General features: G+C 44.9%; 1 protein-coding gene across 2 annotated transcripts; it reads right to left on the bottom strand.

The window, feature by feature from the left end:
• Positions 1-78: 78 nt before the first annotated feature.
• On the bottom strand, positions 79-26401 carry Akap3 (A-kinase anchoring protein 3). 2 transcript variants are annotated; one of them, XM_050121972.1, is made up of 5 exons: positions 26005-26400; positions 17881-17991; positions 15616-15711; positions 9320-11623; positions 80-2042 (listed from the first exon to the last, which is right to left on the bottom strand). In XM_050121972.1, the coding sequence occupies exons 3-5, from the start codon at positions 15709-15711 to the stop codon at positions 1887-1889; spliced, it is 2556 nt and encodes an 851-aa protein (XP_049977929.1). In that variant the 5' UTR covers positions 17881-17991; positions 26005-26400; the 3' UTR covers positions 80-1886. The 2 variants fall into 2 exon arrangements, with proteins under 2 accessions (XP_049977930.1, XP_049977929.1); XM_050121973.1 differs by lacking the exon at positions 17881-17991 and having other exon boundaries at positions 79-2042; positions 26005-26401.
• Position 26402: the final 1 nt, after the last annotated feature.

The raw sequence follows: 26402 nt of genomic DNA, 5'->3' as shown, positions 1-26402 counted from the left end.
TGTGTGTGTCTCTGTGTGTGTGTAATCCTGTGGTGTGTGAGCAGGTGCTCAAGAAGTCTAGTAGAGGGCGTCAGATCCCCTGGGGCTGGAGTTGCAGGTGGTTGTGAGCTGTCTGATGTGGGTGCTGGGAACCGAACTCTGGTCCTCTTGAAGAACGAGCAAGCACTCTTTACCACACAGTCATCTTTACCACAAGGTCCATGTCTGGCCTTGTCCCGCTGATCCTGGCTATTGAACTCAAGTCCTTATGTTTATGTGGCAGATATTTACCAAATGACTAAGTCCATGGCTTCGTATCAGTTTATTGGTTTGTACAGTTGGGGAACAGCTCAGATTCCCTCTTGCCTCCCTTCACTTTCCCCCTTCTGTAGCTAGCTTGTTCTGATTACAGGCTCAGCTTGGAGGTTAACGGATTACCCACATTCTCTTCAAAGCGCAGTCTTGGGTTAGGGGCACAGCTTAGCAGGTAGAGTGGTTGCTGCATAACCAGGAGGGCTTGAAAGTGGTCCCTAGCACCCAAGTGAAAAGCTGGCTTCGGTGGTGTTTTGATTGGCTGGAACTCAGCCAATTCTGGTTTAGACCCCCCACCTCCCAACAAGAAACACTGGCTGTATCCTGGTGTAGGAGGTCCTTCTGTCTATGTGTTGCTTTCATTGGTTAATAAAGAACTGCTTTGAGCCTATGGCAGGGAAGAACTGAACTAGGTGGGGAAAGCTAGGCTGTTTGCTGGGAGAAAGAGGGTGGAGTCAGAGAGACACCATGAATCCGCCACTGGAGAAGTGATGAAACTTTGCTGGTAGACCACACCCTTGTGGTAATACACAGATTGATGGAGATGGGTTAAATTAAGATGTAAGAGTTAGCCAATAAGAAGTTAGAGCTAATGGGCCAAACAGTGATTTAATGAATATAGTTTCTATGTGGTTACTTCGGTTCTGGGCAGTTGGGACAAACAAGTAGTCCCCCCTACAACAGTATCCTCTAAAATAAAGCTAGCAAGATGGCTCAATGGGTAAGCGACTGCAGCCAGACCTAATGAATAGCTTGAGTTTCTTCCTTACCTTCCAGACCTCTCGTGGTAAAGAGGAGAACTGATCTCTGGTCTCCACACCTGGGCTGTGGTAGGCATGTCTTGCCCCAAATAAAGACATACAAGTAGTTTAGATCGGAACCAGATATGAGGCAGAGGGTCACCTTAACTACCAAACCTACGGCCTCCACTGCCCAAATGTGAGCACTGCAGGCCTGCAGTACCATCCACCACCGAGAACTCAGCTGTAGATCAGTGTTTTCCTTTTTGCCACTGGGATGACCTAGGAATGCACTGGCTACATCTACCACACCCACAGCCGCTGGGGCTGTTTCACCTCTATCTTGAACTGTGGGTACAGTCGGAGGTGGGCAGTGGTCCCACAGTTGTGCAGATTGGACATGGGGCCATACCCACAAACCACAATGTGAATGATTTTCACAGACTGTAAGAAACTGTTTTCTGGTTGTCGTGGTTCTAAAGGATGGAAACAAAATAAAATAAACCCATTGTGGTCGATTTTAAGGGAGCAGTTTAATCAGCTCACAGCTAGGACAGCAAGGAACTGAGTGGGCCACTGGGCCGCTCCGCCATCTGTCCCTGCCCTCCTACTTCTGGTGGCTTTCTCAGAGAGGGTGCAGCTTTACTTTTCAAATAAAAGGAAGCAAAACTTGTGCAGCCCTTTAATTGTAATCTTTTAATTTATGTCCTTGCTCGCATGGACAAGAAAATCTGCAAAATCCAGTGAGTAGCGTTAGATGGTGCATGTGGTGTGAGTGGCGTGAAGGGAACTTTAGGGAGGGAAGCTGAGGGAGTGAGGACACGGCCCACTGCCGGAACACCGGGTAGGCCCCAATCACAGGTTTGCCATCAGCCAGTCCAGCAGCTGCAGTCGCGTGACGTTTCCCACCGCCTCATCCAGCTGTCGCTCCTTCTCATACCTCAACACCGACTGCAGAACCTCCCCGACGCTGCGGCCTTTCTCCACAGCAGCGGCCGAGAGCTGAAGCAGCTGTGGAGAGCAGAGAGAAAGGTGATGGAGGAGTAGAAGACCCCAAAACAGGCCGGAAGGAACCTGCTTGGCTAGAACCAAGAAGCCACTGATGGGGAAACTGAAGTAGGAGGGACTCGGGTTGAGAACAAACTCTCAGGGCCATGCAGCTAAGGCTGGCCCCAAACTGTTGATCCTCTCACCGCCCCTCCCAAGTGCTAGGATTATAGGCATGAGCCACCTTGCTCCAAACCAATGGATTTTAATTGTTACGGTTCACGGACTGTAGCCAGGGCCTCGTGCATGCTTAGCTCTTAGCCCCAGCTCAAGAAGACTTTAGCTACAGCTGCTGGTCTCATCACCCACAACACACACAAGTGTTAACATCCCCCGTTCGTGATATGGAATGTGATCTCTCACTGAGACAAATCTTCCCACTTTCTCCTTGAAAATGGTGCTTCAAAGCGAGCGTTTGTCAACACTGCTCTTGTTCCCCAATAGTTCTAATGGTTTAGGCTCACCCTACTATAAAAGTCTCCATTTCGGATGGCTTAAATTGATTGCTAACTAGACAAGATCTACAATCACTTTGAAATCAAACTTCCGGATGAGATGAGGGGCTTTTCTAGACTAGGGTAACTGAGGTGTGAAGACCCACCCTGAACGTGGGCGGCACCATTCCACAGGTTACAGTTTCACCACATAAAGATAGCTGAGTACACGCATTCATCTCCTCCTCCTTCGTCACTGTGGAATGCAATCCTCCATAGTAAGGAAGTCATGGCAGCAGAATCCTGTGAGTCACATGGACTCCACAATGACGAAGCCAGAAGAGGAATGCTTGTGCTGGTCGGTCACATGGCCTCCGCACTGATGAAGCAGACAGAGGGAGGTGTTGGATGCGACAATACTTGCTTAAAATTCAGGACTCAAAAGGTGGAGGCAGGAGGACCTCTCTAAGTTTGAGGCAGCATGCTCTATAAAGTGAGTTTCGGGTTAGTCAGGACAACACACTTCAGAAAAGCAAAGGCACAGGCCTGTCAGGACTTTTGCAAGTTCAAGGCCAGTGTGGGCCAGGGAGGGAGAGGACCTCAGTTAGCTTCCATCTCAGGTGAGATACACTGGGTGGGCAGTGACCTTGCATGTGCATGACATGGGTTTGTCCCACTTCAGGGGCAGGGCAAAATTTCAGCAAAGAAATAAGATGTAAAAAGGAGAATCAAGTGGAAATGTTAGGACTAAAATTACATTAAACCCATAAGATAAGAGGTATCAAATGGAGGAGACCACAGAAGGAAGACAATGGAATGAAGAAAGTGTTCGAGACTAAAGACATGATAAGCAGAGCTCGGGCTGTGGACACGACTCAAGGGAGCTAGCATCCCCACCCTGAGAATCCCAGCGGAGAGGAGAGGGGTGTGGTGTGGAAGAGCATCTGCAGGACCACAGCCAAAAGCTTCCTCAGCTTACCTCACGCCAAGAAGCCCAGCTTATTCAAACAAAACAAAATCCACCCCAAGACCTATCACAGAGTATTCAAAACTTTGTTTTCACAAGACAAGGGTCTTATTTGTAGCTGAGTGCTGGGATTATGGGCATCACTGTGCTCAGTCCTTAAAATCAAGTTTGGGCCTGTAAACGTGGCTGCTCTTCTAGAGAACCTGCATTCTGTTCCTAGCACCCACATCAGGCAGCTCATAACAACTTGTAAATCCAGTTCCAGGGTATCCAATGCCCTAGTCTAGCCTCCACAGGCATACACTCACATACATAGACATACATTTTAAATAAAAAAATTACTTATAGAAAGATATTTAAAAATATATTTTTGAACTGGTGATTGAACTGAGGGCCTGGCATATATTAGGCAAACACCACCACACTGAGCAACATTCCTAGAGCAGAAAACAATCCTAAGAGCAGCCAGAGGAAGCTACAGCACCACTTATAGAGAATCGCAATTCAAATGTCACTCCATTGTTTTTAATCAGTCAGAAGGGGTGATATATAAGAAATGTTGATGAGATGACTCAGAGATTAAAGCATTTACCATGTAAGCAAGAGGACCAGAGTTTGGGTCCCCAGGACCCACATAAATGCTACATGGGTGTGATGGCCTGCCTGCAATTCCAGCCTCAGCAGACAGTGGTAAGGTGTTTGAGAACAGGACCAAACCAGCTAGTTATAACAGTGTCTCAGCAAGCTCTGGATTTGATTCAGAAACCCTACCTCCAAGAATTAAGTAGAAGAGGAATCAAGAAAGAATCCCAATATCAACCTCAGGTTTCCACAAACATCATACACATGTACTGTACCCATATACATGCACCCCCATGTGTAAACTCACACACATACACATGCGGAAAAAAGAAAAAAAAAAGACCACGTAAACAGAAAAGACAAACCAGAACTCTTCATCCATACCTCAGGAATGATATTCAAATAAAAACATTCGTATAGTATTTGCCTAGTGTGGGCCATGCCCAGGGTTTAATCTCCAGTGTAGAACAGACCATGATATTCTCAGATTAAAGCGACTAAGAGAACTCATTACCAGCACACATGTTCTAGAATTACTGAAGGAAGTTCTGTGAAGGACTGCGCTAGCTGAAGGCAACTGGAAGCCAAGCAAGTAGCTCTCGGTGCAAATGGGTGACTGTTCTTTAACTCCTGTGGAGTTAACACAGATGCCTGAGCCACACAGTAACACCTTCAAAAACAAAATAAAACAAAAACCCAACCAAGACACCTCTTAAAATATCACCACAGTAGAGAAATTAAAATGGAACATAGGAAAATGTTCAAATAAACCAAAAGGAGGCAGAAAAAGAAAAACAAGAAGGAATGTTAGACAAGGACTGACCCAAATGTATGCTATACACAGAATCCACACTTCAGATCTGATGAGGAAGTTGCAAGTAAAACTACAGGAAAAAAATGTAACACACAATTGACTCTAGCACCATGATCAGCTGACCTCTGATCATGAAGGTACCAGAAAATTCATAGGGAACAGATACCCACAGGCTGACCAACAGTAAGTCAGAAACACCCACATTTTTCCCATGAAGGAATAAATTTAGTTTCCTTCCTGACAGGTATGCAAAAGTTAACTCAAAGTAGACCACCCATAGGTGGCGCTGTAGCTCAGTGGTAGAGTACCTGCTCAGCATGTATAGGGTTGTGGATTTAATCCCCGAAACTGCCGCACCAAGAAAACAAAACCACACAAAGAGCAAAGAGCCCACAGCAGCACCCATAAAAACACACAGATACAAGAGCAAAGGGTCCACATTACTTGTACACTGTAAAGATGTGTCACTCATACTGGTTTAATAAAATGCTGATTGTCAGTAGCCAGGCAGGAAGCAAAGGTGGGGTGACTAGACTAGGAGAATTCTGGGAAGAGGAAAGGCAGAGAGGCAGTAGTCAGCCGGAAGCAGAGGAAGCAAGATGAAAATGTTTTTACTGAGAAAAGGTACCAAACAACATGGTTAAACATAGGTAAGAATTATGGGTTAATTTAAGTTGTATGAGCTAGTTAGTAATAAGCCTGAGCCAACAGGCCAAACAGTTTATAATTAATATAAGCCTCTGTGTGTTTTTTTTGGGACTGAACAGCTGTGGGACCAGGTGGGACAGAAACTTTCCTCTACAGTCAACACACATAAGAACACACAGACACAAGAGCCAAGAGCCACATCAGCATACACAAGAACACAAGGAGAAAAGTTCGTTGACTTTCTATGTGCAGAGCTAGGCGGGGAGGAGGACTGGACTAAACGCTGGGAGAAAGAAGGGCAGAGTCAGAGAAAAACCATGTAGCCCCCGCCAGAGACAGAGGCCAGTTGGAATCTTGCCAGTAAGCCACAGCCACGTGGAGATATACAGATTACTAAAAATGAGTTAAGATGTACGAGTTAGCCAATAAGAAATTAGAGCTAATAGGCCAAACTGTTTTAAATAATAGAGTTTCTATGTGGTTATTTTGGTTCTGGGTGGCCAGGATGAACAAGCGGCCCCTCCTCACTACAATTGTTGTTGTTGTTATTATTAATTTTAATTCAGTGTCTTAAAATATAGCCCAGGATAGTCTCCAGCTCACTATGGCACTCATCTTCCTGCCTCAGTCTCTCAAGTGCTGGGTTATAAGTATGCTACCTAAAACACTGACAGACAATTAAGGAGTCTTCAGCCTTAGGACATATTTTATAATTCAAAAGACTTCAATAAATAGAGTCTACCATTGGCCTAAGAATGGACAGATGGACAATTCAATGGCACAGAACAGAAAGTTCAGAAAGAATCAAGTGGAAGCCGGTGTGGAGGGGCGGAGGAGGGGAACATGGACAATCGATGACAACAGAAATCTGCCTCCCTACCTTCCACTTTACACACGAAAGTATAGAAAAAGATCAGGGTCATAAATATTTTAAAGCACTAAAAGAAAACCCAAAGCAAAATCCAGGAAATAAGAAAAAGAAAAACTATCTTAGACGAAATCCCATATGGTGAAATCAAACAAACTTGAAACACCAATACATAACCTAATGGACTGCATGGTGGGTGTAATCCACCTGTAAGCCTGTCATCCCAGCACTCAGGAGGCTGAGGCAGGAGGCTCTCCAGTTTGAGACCAGTCTGGGCTACATAGTGAGCCTAAGGCCTTCTTGAGCTATGTAGTAAGACTCTGTCTCAACAAATAGGAGCGCAAAATACAGACAAAAGTATGAGAACTCTTATGTTGGAGAATGTGTACCTTCATATATATGCATCTATGTAAGTTATATCATATGCATGCATGGGCATTCTATCATATTTATGTGTGCATGCAAATGATCCCATGTGTATGTGCTGCATGTATATTGTCACGCATGTAACCACTTGTGCTAAAAGACAAATATACATTAGCTCTACATGTATGCACACATGTATTTCTAGAAGAACACGTTAGAAACAGATGAGTTGCTTTTTCTGCAGGGAGAGCAACACAGAAGTGATCTGATGAGGAGACATCCTTTACTTTCAGTGTTCATCCTTTTTAAATTTTGGGTCTGATCTTGCATCCACATAACCTATTAAAAATAAATTCTATAGTGCTGAAGGCAACTGGGTCCGTGGGCTTCCCAGTCTTACCAGGTTCAGTGATCTGTATCAGCACGAAATGCCCATACCTCAACCACTGACAGAGATACAGAGAATCCGTAAATGGATAAAACAGGATTGTGTTTTCCTGCCAAGACAGGGTAAGATAGTTTAAAAAAGTTTCTTGCCTTTAAAAATAGTATGTCAGTTACATTAGGCCTTAGCCAAAGTTGGTTGCTTCAACACTACAAAAGAGACTTCGGGTGATTGCCAGGTAGCCACTTGTCTCTGTCATGTGTTATACATTTTGGAAGTTTCTCGATTGCACTTCCTGTTCACTCAAATAATCTTGTTTCCCTTCTCAGATCTTTGATGCAGTTGAAGATTAGATAATTGTAGTTATCTTCCTCATGATTTAGACAAGGTTAATTTCAATGCAATAGTTAGACTCCTTAAAATAGAATGTTTAGTAAAACTTTTGTTATGCATTCCTTGTTTAATATTGTTTATTGTTTGTAATTTTATATTTGGTATCTGTTCCAATTGTATATAGTTGTATTGGGTTTGTATCGATCTTGTTTAGACAAAAGGGGGGGGGGGAGATGATGGGGAAACTGTCAACCAATCACATTTAGTTAAGGTGTGGGTGTGGCTACCTGGGGCCCAGAAAGAAAAGCTGGGAAAACACAGGTGCGCAATCTCTCTGAGCAGCACCCGCCGGGCAGTTAGGAAGTCGGACCTCCCACTCTTGCAGCATGAGATTTCCCTTATAACCCATAAAATCTAATTGTTATTCTTGAGCTGGCTTGGATATTTAATGGACCGACCTACTTCACAACACTGGGGAATTCTAAAAAAGGCTGACTCAGTTGTTTGGGATTGCTTACCCAATAAAATCCAGTTAAAGCCAGGAGGAAGTTATGAATGAAAAACTAGGATCTATCAAGAGCAGACACTAAACTATGATTATGACCTATCATTAAAACTTTTCTAAAATGTGACTTACTGCTCTCTTGCTGGGCCTCTGCAACACCCCACTCCTCCTAGTAGTCAAGTCGAGTAGGGATTCCACAAGGTGCGATCCTGCTGTATCACCTGGTGGCTAATCCCCATCTTCTATCTCAAGTCCCTGAAGCTACTGAATGGCCCCAAAGGCCAAACTAATAACCCTAATGAGGGGGCTCACTTTCAAAAATCGAAAAATGATTAATATCTACTATGATTTGAAGAATGCCTTCGTGGTCTGTGTGCTCATGCAACCATCTGGAAAGGGTAGAGACTACTGGCATACAACAGCTCACCCACAGTTTATAAGCAAGAGATTCTAAGTCTATGAGACACTCTCCAACTCTCAATACCACACCACACAACTTCACTGCATCATTTGTATTAAAAAAAAAAAAAAAGAAAACAAAACACTACAATGAGAACTGGAAAGTGATGAGGGCTCGTCTATAAATCCTACAGCCTAACTTTCCCTGTGTTCAAGAGCAACAGCATGTCTGGATTCACTCACAATAACCATTCCTCATACCCCTTACTGGTAACAGTGCTGGGAACAAACCTCTCGCATAACTCTGTGAGAGGAAAGGCTTTTTGTTACCATACACTCACATTAAAGGCTCCCATGCCATTTTCTGCAATTCAATCTTCTTATCCTTGTCACCAGCACCTGCCAAGCTTCCCACAGTGGTACCTCTTCTCCTCCAGTACGCACAGAAGATAATCTCCTTGGAAACCATCTCTTTTCTGTTGGGCCTCAGGGAACAGCGAATCTCTCTATCTCACCTAAAAACTTTAGCATATCTATATCTCATAAATATGTTTGGATCTAAGAGCCAACACTGCTGTGAGATTACACAGCACTGGACCCTTGCTATGTGGAACAATGGCGTTTCCATCCTCCTCAGAGACGGTGAGGCCGATGGACTGCTGCATCCACCACACCAAGTCTCCTGGAGACTCTCCATTTGTGCTCCTGGCACCAATAAATTCGGAAAACAGAAAACACCAATTTTCCTTCCGGCCTCTCTCAGTGTGTTTCTGATCGGTCATGAGCTCAATCTTGCTTTACTCTTACTTACCTCTGCCGAGGGGCATCATCACCTTGTCCGCTTCTCCCCTTCCTACAGCCGTGTTCCCATTTAGAAAACCACACCGACTGCAGAACCCAAGCTAACACACGGAAAAGCCTTCTGGCTTTGCTTTCTTACCTTCTCCTGGATCCCTTCATCATCGCCAGCAAAGTACAAAATGGGGACGTTGAGCTCGGAGGCAGCTACCCACTGCAGGACAGCTTGCAGCTGCTTGTTCTGAACAGTGTCAGCCAGGTTGTGGTTGCTGACGATCACCTTGGGTATTTCACATCCCTCGGGGGGCTGTCCTGACAAACCTCTCAGTTCGTTATGGATGGCTAGGTAGGCGTTCTGCAGGAGGGCTTCAGCTGTTCCCGTGCCCTTGACTGGCAAGCATTCATACAGGTTGTCTGGGAAGGCAGAATTTGGCCTGCTGGCATCCCCACACTTCTCATCTCCCAGCTCTGACAAGGGAGAGTCACAGGACTTGGCAATGATGAGGCATAACTTCATCACAGAGTCCATCAGGTGTTCCACCATCTGCCCGTTCATACAGCCATCTAGCTGGTTGGCGACCATCTTGGTGAGCCCAGATAAGGCACCATCAGTCTCCTCCACCTCCTCTTCCTCACAGAATTTCGGGGCAGGAGGGGTCACAGGCCTTTCACACTGATGGATCTCCTCTTCCTTAACGCCCTGTGCCTTGGATTCACTATTACGCTTACTCTTGAATATGGTCTCACTGAGTAAGTTCCGGATAAAGTTGAAGATGACACTCATGAGATCCTTCTTCTCTGTCTGTTCTTGGTCACACATCTTATGAGGAGACTTAAGTCTGGGCTCGTCGTGCACTGCCTGCGGCTTGCTGGCGGGGAAGTTGGTGGTGGCAGCAGCTTCCAGGAAGCTCTGAGGGTCCATTCTTCCTCCCTGGGCCAGGTGGTACTGAATCAGAAGTAGGGCTGACACAATCAAGTCTTTGGCCCAGGAATCTGATTCACACATAAATTTTTCAAAAGGCTCTGGTTGCTGTGGAGGAGGGCTTAAGTCACAAGGATCTGGAATCTCAACAGAAACCTCTGGCTGAGGGTGACACGGTTTCGCAGGAAGATCGATGCCAGGGGGCTTACAGTCTTTCTGATGAGCCTTGTGCCACATGGTCAGCCCCTCCTTGATGATGTGCTCGCCCAGGGTCTCCGCACAGCTCTTCTCTTTCTCTGGGATGCACGCAGAAAACAGACTCTCCCTTAGCTTTGCTTCCGATTTCATCTCAAAGTTCATGTTGGGTTGCCTAGGATCACCAGGCCGCGATTTCATGGAGATAAGGGAGTAGCTCTCAGACTTGTCCCTGGCTTTCCTTATGTTCTCGGGGAATTTCTTGGCAACCATTACATTGTACAGTTTACCCAGCATGGCATCCATGATATCTGTGGCCTTTTGGCTTCCATGAGAGAAAAAACTTCGTTTCACAGCTGAGACGAAGTCTGTGTCAGTCATGAGGCTCCCTGTGACATTGTGGAGGTTCTTCATGAACGAGTCGATGAGATCGGAGACCACCTCTTTGGTGTGCTTGATCAGTACCTTCTTCAGCAGAATGGTGGCGATGGTGGTGTCTTTCACCTGGATCTTCAGGGTCTTCATGATGGAGACCATCATGTCGGACACCACACTGTTGGCATAGGTCATGATCCCCTGACTGACAGAGTTTGTATAGTCGTCAGGCCTGTCCTGGCCCCTGAACAGCTTTCTCTCTCCAGGTAAGGACCTTCCACCGTCCTTGGCATCCCCTGCATTCCGAGATTCAAACACTTCCTTATAGAAGAAAGACTTCTTAGAACCAGGCTTGTCGTCTGGGCACTTGCCATCCCTAGTGCTTTCCTTGATCTTCAAAGTGCTTTTGTATCTTAGACCAGGGCTGTGTACTGACCCCAAGGCTCTGTCTCCAGAGCCCGGAGCTTTGTCACCAGCGATGTTCTTGGAACACGCAGTGACGGTCTCATTCACCAGCTCGGAGGCTACTGTACTCAAGCTCTTGTGGGGTGTGGGCTCATCCCCCATAAAGAACGACTGATGGACACATTTATTTTCAGAGCCATGGATCTTCTCATTGATCTCCTTTCGGGCCATGGCTATCACTAGGTTTGTGAGGCGGTTGGCATAGAAGGAAACTTCATCTATGGAACTCCCATTACCAACGTGGGCAATGGGGCCCGGAGGAGGGTTCTCCTTGTGTGTCATCTCAAAATGCAATCTCCCCGGACTGCCCCTGTTGGTGGTATTGTAGTAGTCGACACAGAAACCTTTGCGTTGGTCTCCTGGGATAGCCACTTCCTCCCCAAATGAGGACTCTCCAGGCTTGAACCTCGAGTCCTGGAACCCTGCTGTACTTTTCTCCAGGTCTTTGCGGAGCCAGCTGAGCACTCGGACAGGATCCGTTGATGCATCCTGAAAAGCAGACATGGTTTCACCCAGTTGTAGCACAGCAAAGATATGGTGTGTTCGGGACAGCCGACAAAGCCAGCCTCCTGAGCTGGCTCCAGCATCACAATAAAAGGATCCCATATTTACTGAGCAGTCATGATACTATCAGACACTGAGGATTTTAAGGCTACCATCCCATTTAAACTACTTTCACAATACACCCACATGCTAATTTTCTTGCTTTCTTCATTTTACAAGGGAGAGAATTAAAAAGAACTGAGAGATTAAGTTAGTGAGCTATTCGAAATTAAAACTTTAATCTGTGATGAAGCTAGAATTCTAAACAGCCATCAGCTACTACATTACACTGCTTCTACTGCGTCTACCAGCGACATGATAATCATGATGATCACGGGGAGTTCCTACATGAACTGAGCTGCTACGGATGCTGACTGCTGTCTCAGATCTATCTGTTCTGTTGTTTTCATCTTTTATTCTCTGAGACAGTTTCTCTGTGTAGTCCTGACTATCCTCTCTCCCTCCTGTGCCACCTCCACCCAGCTATCTGTTGTTTTGAAATTTGTCTTTTACTATAAGTAGGTTCAGAAAAATGGGAAAAGTGTATCTAATTATTCGATACAGCAAAATCTTGACCTGCACGCGCGCGCGCGCGCACACACACACACTTAAATATCAACTCACTGTAATCTATATGTGGCAAAACTTTAAACCTGAACATAGTACCATGTACATATTTATGCTTTCTTTCCTATCAAATGTAAAGTCTAGGAATGACTTCAAATATGGTCCATTTTTAAAAGAATAGTGCATTGCTATAAAGTTGCTAATATGTCATAATAGTTTACTATGAAAGTCAAAGTTACCAGCTACCGGGCTGGGGGATGGCTCGGTGTTCAGAGCACTAGCTGCTTACAGAGAACCTGGGTTGGATTCCCAGCACCCTAGATGGTCACAACTGTCTGTGACTTTGGTTCTAGAGGATCCCTCTTCTGGCCTCTACAGGCAGCAGGCACACGCTAGGTGCACAGACAAAACATCCATATGCATATAATATATCATGACATGAAATGAAACAACATAAAGCACTTAAAAATTTACTGGTTGCTATTTGTTTCTATAGCAGTAATTTAAAAAAGTTTTTAAAATTATTTTTTGTGGGCAAGCATGTATGTATGTGTGTGTATGTGCATGCACATGCGTGCCTGCAGGGGCCACAAGAGGTATCAGACCTAAGTGTGCTCAGACCACTTTATATTTCAGGATGGCAAATAATAGAGGCCTTTTCAAGCCCATTCTGGGCTTCCTCAGAACTCCCAGCAAGGGCTGGAGAGATGGCTCAGTGGTTAAGAGCACTGGCTGCTCTTCCAGAGGTCCTGAGTTCAATTCCCAGCTACCACATGGTGGCTCACAACCATCTGTAATGAGATCTGGTGCCCTCCTCTGGCGTGTGGGCATTCATGGAGACAGAATGTTGTATACATAATAAATAAATCTTAAAAAAAAAAAAAAGGAACTCCCAGCAAAGCCAGTGTCATGAGGCAGTCAGGCCAACACGAATGTGACCAGCCTTTTGATGGGATCAGAATTCTAACTTGGAGGTTGTTACTGCTTTTTATCCAAGTGGAATGGAAGAGACTTGCAGAAAAAAAGCCTGTGCTTTGTCTACCATCTGTGTCTAAATAAAAAGTATTCTCTACTCTCTACGCTGGCTGACTCTGCTTCTTGGGACACTCTTTCACAGATCTCTAGGTGACACGGACTGATGGAAACAGGAAATAATCCGAGTGCCACAGAGACTAAGTACTCCTACCCTCTCCTGCCAGAGTGCTGCTCCTGCACCCCCACCCCACTACACAACAGTATCCTGAGTTGTGTGGAAGGAGAATGCCAAACTACTCTTTCCCCTTACTGAAGCCAAAAACGTTTCACACCCATGAGGGGGGCACTGGAAGATGCCTTTGATGTTTCAGCAGCTCTTTAAGCTAACTGTAGCTCCCCAGCCCTGCTTTTTGTCTCTGTATCTAGCTCATTAAGGATATGTAATCCATGTTTTCCCCATCTCCACCCCCGAGTGCTGGAGTCACCAGGCAGGTCACTATGCCCTGCTGGCAGTGACTCATTATTTAAACTGTAACAACTATTGTGCAGAAAATCACCCAGCAATGATCATGAACTGTCTTCTTAATTAATGTCCAGTGGTTCTTTACGTAACTCCAAATGCCAGACTGATATCCAATTATACTTATGTCTTAAATTATATTTAAGCTTTACATTACAATTATGTTTTCCCATGAGTGGTAAGGTTCACCATGGCAGAATTTATTTTTATGTTTGGATCTCCTAGGTACTTCTTGCTCAGTGAAAGGTGTTAGAGTTTTGTTTGTTTCATTTAACTGAATCTGATTTTGTTTCTCTACGTAAAAGGGCAGAGGAGGATAAACTATCCAACGGAGGCAGTCTGGGGGTCTTCAGCAATTTGATATGAGTGTCTGTGTATCTTGTAAAGATTTCTCAGGGCTTTTGGCTCTTATTAATAAAAAAATATATTTGTATAAACAGAAGATGGGTCATTTAACATTACATGCAAATATGTGCTAAGCAAATGTTAGTATTCGGAGTAAGGTTACAATAATGAATGTATTGGATTGTCTCATCTTTAATGTTGTACTACAGTGTGTGTGTGTGCGATGTGTGTTTGAGTATGGAGGAGGACAAACTGTAGGAGTCAATTCTCGTTGTTCACCCTTCCAGCATGTGGGTTCTAGGACACGAACTAAGGTCATCATCAGGCTTGGTGGCAAGCATCTCACTGGTCCAAGATCTTCAAAATCAGAGACCTCGATCCAATTAGTTTGGACGTTTCTTCTGCTAGCACCTACTGTCTGTACAGGTCAATACATGGCCATTTAGTCCCAGCTCATTTTGCTCTGTGACTCTGGGACCTGACTCCTTTAAGCATCTCTCTCTTTAGGCAGTGGCCTTTGTCAGTAGAGGCCACGGCATGGCCACAAGAGGGAGAAAAGAGCGGTGCCCTGCCCGTCTAGGTTCAAGCGGCCTTGACTGAGGGTTCTTAAGAGTTTTGGCCTAATGGCTACTCTCTATGCTTACTTCTAGACGCCTGAGGTCTTTCCCTTGCATCTCTCAATAGTGTACTGCCTTTCCCCAGGAAACAGTTTCTAAACATTACAGCACAGGCCTATTTTTTATTTATTACTTTATTTTATTTATTATTTATTACTATCTTCTTATTGGACCCTTATGGATACAGACACCGCTTTCCTCCCTGTAGACTTCATAAGTGCTTGCTGGACGTCCAAGGTGCAGTGGCTGAAAGGGGACTTTAAATTTCTCATAATTTAGAGACATCCCAAATTTCAGAAATTATTTCTGATGTGCCTTGGAAACATTTATTATGCTTCTTACATTGACCAACTGACTGATTGGGAACAAGGTTTATTCCACAATATTTATGTGGAGGTCAGAGGGCAATTTATCCCAAGTTGGTTCTCTCTTTCCACTGAGTGTGTTCGAGGGATCTAGTTCAAATCACCAGGCTGCTGCAAGCACCTTTACCCGGTGGGTCATCTCACCAGTTCAGAGACTCTTCTACTCTGGTTGTTTAAAACTTAAAATGTTGTCATTGTAACACATACTTTTTATTTACCATCACATATTTTCCCACTAAACATCAAACCCAGGCTCAGCAGTCAGGAGCACATACTGCTCCTACAGAGAACCAGAGTGTGGTCCCAGCGCTCAGTTTCTCACAGACCTGCCTCTGGCCTCTGGCCCCACATGCACATGTCACGCCCCCGGGAATACAGAACTAAAAACTAAAGCATCAGGTATCATAAGCTGCACACTCTGATGGGGTAAAACGGGAAACGTTTGCTCTGCAGGAGCTCATTTTAGCCATCTTCACAGTGGAGGAAGAACGGGGCTGCTCGAGCAGTCCAGACGCTCCTAACCAGTGCTGCTGAAGAAGGAGCCCTTACCATTTTCCAGTCCTGGTGTTGGAAGTCTCCAGGTGAATAGACATCAACTTTGCATACGCCATTTTGGCTTTGTAACCAGTCAACCTTATCTGCCATCTGGTAGTATTTAAAAAACGAAAAAAGAAAAAAAAGAGAGAAGTTATCCAAAGGTTACATGAACAGGAGAAATAAAGAGAACGGCAGAGATGTGAGAAGCAGGAGCCACGCTTTCCACAGAGACCTGTGAAAAGGGCTGCTTCAGCCCACTCAAGCAGTCCTCTTCAGCGTCCGCTCCCACCTGCCACCCAACTCCTCAAACGTGCATCTCTAGAGATGAGCTGACGCCTGGACTGTGCCGTTCATGCTCATTGTACGGTACGGGAACGGACCTGTCGGCTGGCCTGCTTTGTTTGTTCCCTACCATCCCCTTCCCGCCTGATTTTCAGTACACACTTCAATCTAAATGTGACCAAATGGATGGCTTTACTTTTCTCTTGCTTGTTCTGTCTACATGACCTAATTTTAACAACAGAAACTTTGCTTCTCATCCATTTCTAGAGCCCTGACTCACACTAGTAATCTTCCCTGAGATCATCCCCTCTCCAATAAGCTAAGGATGCTGGGAGATTCTCAGATTCCCTGGTTCAGGCTCCAGGATGCAATGGTGACTTGGCTATGTATCCTTTCACGGCCTCTTTACACTTTGCTCTGTCCTCTCATTTCAGTGGTGGCGCCACCAGCTGCCCGGGCTTCTCCGTGGCATTACCAGCTGCCCGGTCCTCTCAGTGGTGGCATCACCAGCTGTCTGGTCTTCTCACTTCAGTGGTGGCGTCACCATCCCCGGTCCTCTGTGCTAGAGAGCTGAGATTCATTTTGTCTGGCATCCTCTATGTAAGTCACCCGCCCTCACCACCTGCAAATTCTTTCCTCTACCACCAGCCGTCAGCTGTTTTCTTACACTTGCTGCTTTCACTGCCTCATAATTGTTCATCCCAAACCTCTTTCGGCCTCTGTCTTTACCCTCATCTAGTCTTCAAAACCTTGAAATTGTACCCAAGAACCACAGAGACTTAGGTATCCTGTTGTCAACCTGAAGTGGCAAGAAGGGTCTCTTTGCCCTTACTTTCTTTTCCTATGCCCAGCTTCCTCTTCTAGGTTCCACGCTGAACATCCCCTAGCTAATTCCAAACTCGGTTCCCATCTACACCCCTCAATGGTAAGATGAAATAAGACGCCCCCCCCCCCCCCCCCCCCAGTATCCTGACATCTCCTAAAACAGACATCTAGCTTTACATTCAGGTTCCAGCAAAACACCATTTAAATCCGCTGTAGCACAGCTCAACTTCCTGCTCGAAACTGGGATCATGATCACTGAAAGCTCATCGAAAGCCAGGGTGAGTTTTAGGGGCGTGCGTTCATCTGATTCATCGGAAATACTTGTTTCAAAGGATGCTGGCTGAGGTGCATGCCCTTGCTCAAAATGAAGACAAACAGAGATCAAAGGTACATCAAACACGGCGCAATAAAAGCTGAAAAACGAATGAGAAGCAAAGACAGTTGGGATGGTTCCTACAAGTAAAGGTGTCTGCTGCCAGCTCCCATGACCTGAATGGGACCCCTGAAGCTCACATGCCGTAAGGAAAACCGACTCCCACAAGCTATCTCTGGCTGTCACACAAGCACCATGGCATGTGTGCACCTGCCTCGCCAGCACACACACAGTAAGTAAAAATGTCCAAAGAAAAAAATTAAAAGTAATGATTCTTACATATATATGAGCATACTGCTTTTGTTTTAGATATTATGGATAATTATTAAAGGAAAATCAAAACATAAAACCCCTAAAGAGCAATTTTCTGTTCTCATAAAGATTCCTATTTTCACACTCTGCTGTCTCTGATTATTGAGCTAGGGAAATCATTTCTGTACTCCTCCAGGTAACAGATTTGCCCCCCTCCCTTTTTTTGCAAGTGCTGTATTCCTGAGTCACACTTCTATACACATATTCGTATGCTTTGTGTCATGGGCATGGAAAAAAATAATGAACAGTATTGTTACTTGGCCAAGAAAGGCAAAATTTAGTCGCAGCCTGACCTAGAGTGTTGACAGTGTAATATCCACGAACAATGGTCTTTTCATCTCGTGCACATTTCGTCCAAGTGGGGCGACTCTGGTAGAGAAGACCTAAGTCAACAGACTCTCTGCCTTCGTCAGGCTGCCTACACACAACAATGAATCAGATACAAGGTAAGCATAAAGAAGGAAGAAAATGATGTGGTCACTTACTCTTACTGAGGACGGGTTCTGAGATACAAGGAAGACTCCGGATGAGCTGTGTTGGTATCTTCACTATCCCTAAGTCTACCCGCCCCTCCTGCCATGTAATAGATAAGGATTCTGCAAAGAAAGACACAGAGAAAAATGACCAAACTAACATATGGACTGCACTGTTCTTATTACCAAATGATGACTCTGACTTCTTATTTTCATGTATACATAGAGGGGGGGGGGCCAGAGTAAGGTGGAGACTTCTGGGAGGGATCCACATACTACTGTTGGTGTGTTCTGAGAGTTCTCAGATAAAAAAATCATTCTACTTTAGGCCAATGATTTCTTCAGTGGCTATTGTTAGTCTCTGCTCTTGAACGGCTTACCGATGAAAACAACTGGTTAATCTCACACACTTCACTAGCAAGCCTGAAGACAAGCAGCTGGGATGGGGAGATCAGAAAACATTTTGTAAGCATTCTTAGAGGGAAATATCTGTCCTCATAAAGAGTTCATAAACCATGTCTCCAGTTCAACTAACTTCTTTGTCTAGCTCTTCTGAGACATTAATAAAGGACATTCGTGCATTTTACTCTTGGAATATCTACCCAGCATTAACTGCACACATGCCTCCAAAACGTTCCTCTAAACCCCATCCCTACTTGAGCCCAAGCCAGTTATCCTATTTTTTAAGTCCCTAGCTGAATATTACTGTTTCTCCTTCAAAGTCTCCAACATAATTCATTTCACAGTCTCATCCTACCTGCCACGTCCACAGCAGTGACTGCCGTGTAGTGACAAAATGCCTCTGCGCTGGCTTTTGCCTGCTGAAGGATTGGGGTTAGAGCTTCTTGGAGCGAAGCCCCAGGTGGTCCCCCTGGCAATCAGCTGTCTAGATAGGACCTGATTCTTTAGGTAAATCTCTTATCTGGAGATTGCCTTGAGAGCGAGCCCTCCTGTCACCTTGCTTGATCTTTCTCTGTATTTCTAATCTTTCCTGTTTTTAGCTGACCGCTTACCAAGAAATCAAAGTACGTCCTTGGCTCGGCCCCACCGTTCATTAAAGCAGTCCCTGAGGAAATAAAGTATGCCCCAAGCCACATGAGCCTGGGAAACTTTATTAATTATGAAACAGAAACTGCTAAAGTTGATATGTTACGAGGGAATCGTCATAGTGAATCAGATTTAGAGAGAAAAGGAGAGTTAGAGAAAATTCCCCAGCACACTCCTTGATTCACTTCCTTATACAGGAGCCTATGATGAGCAAGGGAATAGATGGGTTAATGTTGATGGACAAAAACTGTTATATTATACTTTCAACTTTATGGATAGGCTTGCTAGACCCCAACCCCCATGATGTCTGCCGCATAAGACGGTACTAAAAAATATAGTTCAACAAGTGCAGAGAACTGATTAGGCATATTTGATCACTAGATGTAATAAAGGGTTAAGAGGAGGAAGGGCCATGATAGCGATAATGAGACAGAAACTTTCTGTTCATAAGATGTAACCACTTGCCTGAGGCTTACAGTCCCAAGGACAAGAATTCCCCTTCTAAGGACGCTTTGTGTCTAACACCTGTTCCTGATAATACACTTTTAAACATTGCTAAAATTAAACATTGCTAAAAGAAGTTTTCATACTGTGCCAACTAATGATACATGACTTTCTGACTTGTTCTTTGTTTGAATACTATATAATGAAAGCATGATTTTAGTAAAATCGCAGCAGATTCTCACTACACAGTGTGTCTGTCTGTCATTCCCTTGCGTCGTATCCTGACTATCCTATAGCCTTCATCCCTGTTCTCCCGTGGATAGCAGTCTCCCAGAGGGACGGTCCGTGGCACTACCTAATATGGCAACTGTCCACAGGTACCCTATCTGCTTTATTAAGTGGTTTCCTGAACAAAGCAAATCCCTCCTAATAGCTAGTACCTTTAAAGTTGGTGCTTAGCAATTCTCTGTTGAAAGAGTGAATATACAAGTCCTGCCCGTTTGTAATTCCAGGCAGCTCATTTTTCTTTCTTAAAATTGGAGAACCTGGGAACAAAAAGAAATGGCTTGCTCAAATGAATTATGATGATAAGCCATATATTCTGATTTTTAAAACTCCAGTGCTTTGGCAATAAGTTTGCCACAGAAAGTTGCATCATGGTCAGATCTTCCTATACCAAAAATGCAAAGAAATGAACATCCCAAATGTTCAGTACTCTTTTCACAGAGCAGGTTTCACTAGTTTAGTATACCTTGCAAACTCTTGGCTTACATATATTCTAATATTTTTAGTCTATTTTCTGTGTGTTTGTCTGCACACATAAAGCTTATTGTAGTCAGCTAAATCTCCCTACGTTGTCTGGATGATGGCATTATATACATAGGCACATAACTTTCTTGCCTTTTGTTGTTGTTGAGAGAGGGACTCAGGACAGTTTAGGTTGACCTTAAACTCACTATATAACTGAGGATGCTTGAATTCATGATCCTCCTGCCTCCCTCCCAAGTGCTGCTATAACGGACATGAGCCATAAAGTTTTTCAGATTTTGAAATTAATGCATAGTTTCCCACAATAAAGAAAGGAAGATCTAAAAAGATGAAAGGAGTCAAATGAATACTGTATTTATCAGCCGAAACCTGGAACTGGGTGTGATGCTTCCTGCCTTTAAACCAAGTACACAAGTACACTGGAGGCTGAAGCAGATATATTGTCCTGATTTCAGGGTCAGCCAGGGATACACAGCAAGTTCTAGACCATTCTGGGTGACAGAGTGAGACCTTGTCACAAACAAACAAAATCAAAAAGTAACCAAGTGGTAGAGTCATAGCTCTGTGTTATCTGTTAAACTGACAAAGAAAAAAGTTAACATATTAAATGTGTCATTTACTTTTCAATTAATTCATGCTCTCATCTTACAGACTGGGAAACCGCAGCCCATAAGAATATTAGAACCAATGGACTTCTTTCTTTAGCTCTTCCAGCTCTTTTTGTTAACAGCCTGGGAGATTTGGCATTTTCTGTGGTCGCAAAGGACCCACTTACAAAGGTTCCTCAAAAACTCCAAAGTGAGGCTGGGGAGATGGCTCAGGGAGCAAGAGCTCTTGCTGAGCAAGCAAGGAGATCTGACTCTCTAGCAGCAACCAAAAGCTAAATGTGGCTGCTCACTTGAGCCTGTAGCTCCAGCCCAAAGGGGGTGGGCGGAGACAAGATCCTGAGGCTTGTGAGTCTGCTGGCTACCAGCCCAGGAGCAGGTTCAGTGAGAAACCCTGTCTCTACGGAAGAAGGCAGAGGAGAAGATTAGCAGCACACTACACGTATTCCTCTGGCCTCTGAGCACGCAGGCGTGGGTGCATGTGCATGCGTGTGCGCACACACACAGTGAGGGGACTGGGAAGATGGCTCAGTCACTAAAAGTGCTTACTCTACAACCATGCAACCAAAATGATCCAAATTTAATCTCCAGCATCCACCTGACAAGCTGGGTGTGGTGGTTCACATCCGGAACTCCAAACAGGTAAGCTTCAGGGTCAGTGAGAGACTTTGTCTCAAAAAATTAGGCAAAGAGCAACTGATGAAAATACTTGCTGTCTGACCTCTCCATACATGTTCTCTCTCTCTCTCTCTCTCTCTCTCTCTCTCTCTCTCTCTCTCTCTCTCTCTCTCTCTCACACACACACACACACACACACACACCACACCACACCACACCCCACCACTCAGACAGCTGGATCTCTCAGCACTTGGAGGCTGTGGCAGGATAACGGCTGCAAGCTTAAGACCAACTTAGACTATACAGTGAGTTCAGAAGCCTGAGATACAGTTATAAGAAAAAAAAAATCAGAAATAAGACCAAAAGCTGGGGGAGGGTGTCAAAGTGATTATTACCTCAAAGTGAGAGTGCAAACCATGAATGCCAACAGGGAGGCAGGTCTGCTTAGGCCTGCTCTACCCCAGGCCACGACTCTACCAGACACCACCCCACCCCCATTCCCTAATTCCTCAAGATTTCTAAACTTATGGAAAGATTAAATTCTAGGCAATATAAATGAGGCTCATATGGGGCTGCTTCTTATCTGGTCATATTCTGAAGCTCTTTCAAGCAAAGTTTAGTGTTCATTTTAATATGGGTGAATGCCTTCGTCTCCACCCCATCTTCCTCCTCTGTCCGTTCTGTCTGGGACACTGTAGAAACCCAACAAATCTTGTTGACACCGACACTGGAGTTCTCGGTATTTTCTCACCATGGAGTTCAGGACTATGCATCTCAGCACTCACCAAGCCTTCGTGAGGCAAGCCTCTAGCTTTACTGTCCCTTATAGTGTCTTCTTGCCCAGAGCCCCATCATACAGATGCTATTCCATGGGCTTAAACCCATTCCCAGTGCTCTGCCGCCTAACCAAAGCTTCGATTCTAAAAATTGTGAGGCTTCAAGTGGATAAGAATCTAACTCAGCTATACCAGCATGATTTTAGAGAGAAAAGAGCATGGGAGTTAGCCAGACAGGAGAGCTTTAAAAGCCGGCAGGCAGGTAATACCCTACTCTCAACATCACCATCACGCTGGGAGGAGGGGAAGGAGTAAATGCCTCGGGCCTCCGAAATGATGGCCTGGGATATCGGGTCAAACCGTAAGTAACTCAGGAACTTGAGGAAGAGGGAGGGTGTGTGGGATGCTGCTGAGGGAGTCCACTTATTTCCACAGTACTCAAAGATGAAATTAAGACAGGCAGGGCAGAAGCAAGAAGCTGAGCTGGAAATAAGAAAGCTGCCCACCGTCTTCTTTCTAAAGACAGGGGATCAGAAAATGGGCTCTCTTACCAACCCCGTGGGCTTCCCTAGCTCTGTGGCTCTGGGAACAGCGAACCACAGAAGATTCCAGAATATACTTTAGTCAATGAAGATGCTGGGATGTTCTTGCTCAGCTGAAGATCTTGTTTCCTTCCCCAGCCTTCCATGCACCTCCTTCTTGTTGGGACTAGGGGGGGTGACATCAGAATTGCAACTGGTGACGTCACTGTTTCTATAGCAACAATGTGAGGCTGCTTAAGACTGAGTACTCAATAGGAAAAGAGGAGGGGTGGAAATATACTTTATGGCTCTGGACATTTAGTTAGAAGGACTGGCCTTGGGCTGGAGAGATGGCTCAGTGGTTAAGAGCACTAACTGCTCTTCCAGAGGACCCAGGTTCAATTCCCAGCACCCACATGATAGCTAACAACTGTCTGTAACTCCAGTTCCAGGGGAATCTGACACCTTCACACCCATGTACATAAAATAAAATAAAATTATATTAAAAAAAGGACTGGCCTTGCTTTCTCCTATTAATTCAATTCTTTGAGTGTCTGAGATGGGGGAGTACGGGAAGGGAAGTCATGCCAATGGATTTCATTTATTTTTTATATTTATTTATTATGTATACAATATTCTGTCTATGTATATGTCTGCAGGCTAGAAGAGGGCACCAGAACCCATTACAGATGGGTGTGAGCCACCATGTGGTTGCTGGGAATTGAACTCAGGACCTTTGGAAGAGCAGACAGTGCTCTTAACCACTGAGCCATCTCTCCAGCCCATGGATTTCACTTAAAACAGTTGAGTAACACCAACAAATTCAGATGGCAGCCAAGGACAGGATCCTATTTCACACTGGCTTAGCCTGAAATTGTTTGTGTCAAAGCTGGTGACATGGCGTAACTGTGGGACTGTGTCTCTGTAACTGGTGTTGCTGACTGGATCTCAGGTAACAATCTAACCAAGGAAAAAGTTCCAATGGCTGACAAAAACAACACACACACACACACACACACACACACACACACACACACACACCAAACAGCAATAAAAACCCCACAAAATCCCAAACCCAACACATGAAACCAAACAACCCTAACAGACTGGAAAGTTGGCTGGCTATCAGCATCCTTCAGTAAAGCAATGTGTCGACTATCACTTTTTTGTTGTTGTTGATCTTTTTCACCGTTAAAAGAGGGGCCTGGGGCTTGTTGGGTTCTGCAGAGTCTTTCCGGGCGCAGGCACCCTACACTGGGTACCTCCCTGGTGTCTGAGCGGGCACACCTGCTGTCAGCACTTTGCGGGTCACGGGAACAGGAGCGAATATTCTGGGTATTCAGATCAGTGCTCTCTCACTACCTGAGGACACCCTGATACCCCAAGTGTGAGTAGGAGGCAGCACTTGACTCAGAGATGTCAGATGACCCAATTACCACACAGGGATTAGAAGGCAGCTGCAAAATGGGGATGGGGCTGTCAATTTATCAGAACTTGGAAAGTATGTTAATATACCAATTGTGATATGTGATATTAACAAATATGGTAATTTATTAAATTGTGAGTTCTGAGCCAAGAAAGGATGAAGCCAAGAAATGCAGGGCAACTCAGGATTACTGAACTTCGCAGTTAAAGGGTTTCTTTTCTAATTGAATTTGGTCAAAGCTCTTACAAACAGTAGGGTGAGCTGGGTGTGGAGGTGTAGACGGGTACTCACAGCGCCTCAACTACTCGGGAGAACTGAAGTTCAAGGTCAGCCTCGGCTACAAGGATATTTAGGGTTAAGGTAACTCAGTGAGACACTGTCTCAAAACAAAGTAAGAAGGACTGAGACACTTGCCTTGCACATCTGGTGCCATCATTTCAGTCCTCTGTAAATAAAGTAAAAAGTAAACAACAGTAGGCAGCGTACAGATCTTAACAGCCCTACTCACAAGCAGTCCCTATGCGGGGCCAGTCAACTGCCTATCCCAAAGACACACACCTTCTTCCCAGACATGAACAATGGACCCCATCTCCACTGAGCACTGAAAAAATGGACCAAGTCTAGAATGATTCCCCCAAACTAGGCAGTTTACTGATAAGCTCGAGGTATGTTTCACAGGGTTATTGGGACCACATAAAAAACAGCTCTCCTCAAAAGGGGACAAGAGGCAGTTTATTATGGAGCCAGATATGAGTGACCAAATCCAGGTTACCCTAAGTTTCATGGTCCAACAATGAAAGTTCTTGTAGTAACAGAACAAAAAGAGGTACAAACAAACACTTTTCATATGCATGTGCTGAAGCATCAAGAGAGTGGGTTATAGTAAATTAGGAAACCCTGGATACAGAGGGACCTCAGATGCGCTCTGATGACATTTTTAGCTCTGAGTTAGTGGAATCTAAAGGTCCCGATACATCCCCAAAGACTGCAGGAGACAGAAGGACGTCAGGGCACACAAAGGCAGAAAATAAATGGCTGTTTAGAAGGTTAAGGATAGGCCATGATAAACTGGCTTTGGGTCTGTAACATTCCACCCTCTCCACTATCATTAAGGTTCTAATCCAATTAATCAATTTCTAGGATGTTCAGTGTCCTTGGAACTTCTTTCTGGGAACTTTACAACTGGCTGTCTTCTACTCGGGTATATCGAGGGTGACTGGAATGAAACTTTTAATTTTTTTTAAAATGTGAGACAAGGTCCCCTGGGTTGGCCTGGAACTCTCCCTGTCTTCCTGCCTCTGCCTCCCGAGAGCTCAGATTACAGGTGTGTACCACCATATCCTGAAAAAGACTTTAAAATGCAAGTGCTTTTTACTTTTTTCAGAACATCCTCAGGCTCCAGGTATCTCTTTCTAGAACAATACAGATTTTCAAAGAGGCCCAGTTTGAAAAGTGAACACCTGCTCTGGGTAAGGCCACCACTGTTTTATTCCCATAGAAAAACTATTGAATGTCAAGCATGACTTGCAATGTTATATCACATTTGAGGACGTTCGTGTTTCAAACCATTTATTAATCTCTAGTAAGTCGCCTGGGGTGGTGACTCATGCCTGAAGCAGTGCCGTGAACATCACAAGGTCGAAGCCAACCAGGACTTCACAAGGAAACCCTGTCTCAAAATTCCAAAAAAGAACTTCAGGGTCCGGTTAGTGTGCTTCTATAAACGAAATTCAAAACCAAATAAACACACAAACACCAGCCAACCAAAACTCATGATCACCATCCTGGAAAGATCTGAGTCCTTGGAGAGGTCACCTACGAGCAGGTCAGGATTGATGCAGACATCTAAGCAAGCATTCTATGACCTGGGATAGAGTGAGCACTAGAGCCCCAGAGAAAGTTCGTTCTTGAAGGCATCCACGAGCACTTACTTCGGCAGCAGGGAGAGAGGGGGCGCCTCTGCGTTCCTATTTCTCCTCTCCACTTGTGCACTGTGCGCAGACCCTCGCTTTGCTTGATAAGTTTTTTCTCCTTGCAACTTCGCGAGTGCGGGGCTACGTCTCCTCCTTATCCCAGCCCTATCCCCGCAGAGCTGCCAGACTCTCTGGTTGTTACCACCAAATGCTGGACTTTGAAGGCGGGCCATTTTGCATGCCCCGGAGTCAGTCCCTGGTTGAGTCTGAATTGCAGACTCCCCAGCAATAAAAGATGATCTTCACAGCCCATTCCAGAACCGGGATTCTGTTTTCCCCTTCCTTTCTTTTTTTCTCTCCTCTCGTCTGCTTTCACTCCCTTCTCAACGCAACCCGCCAGGTCCGGTCTCAGTCGG

This window comes from Alexandromys fortis, unplaced genomic scaffold (genome assembly GCF_014885135.2).
Source record: "Alexandromys fortis isolate MF-2015 unplaced genomic scaffold, M_Fortis_MF-2015_v1.1 scaffold_208, whole genome shotgun sequence".
NCBI lineage: Eukaryota > Metazoa > Chordata > Mammalia > Rodentia > Cricetidae > Alexandromys > Alexandromys fortis.
This window is presented reverse-complemented; position numbering and strand designations above follow the sequence as displayed.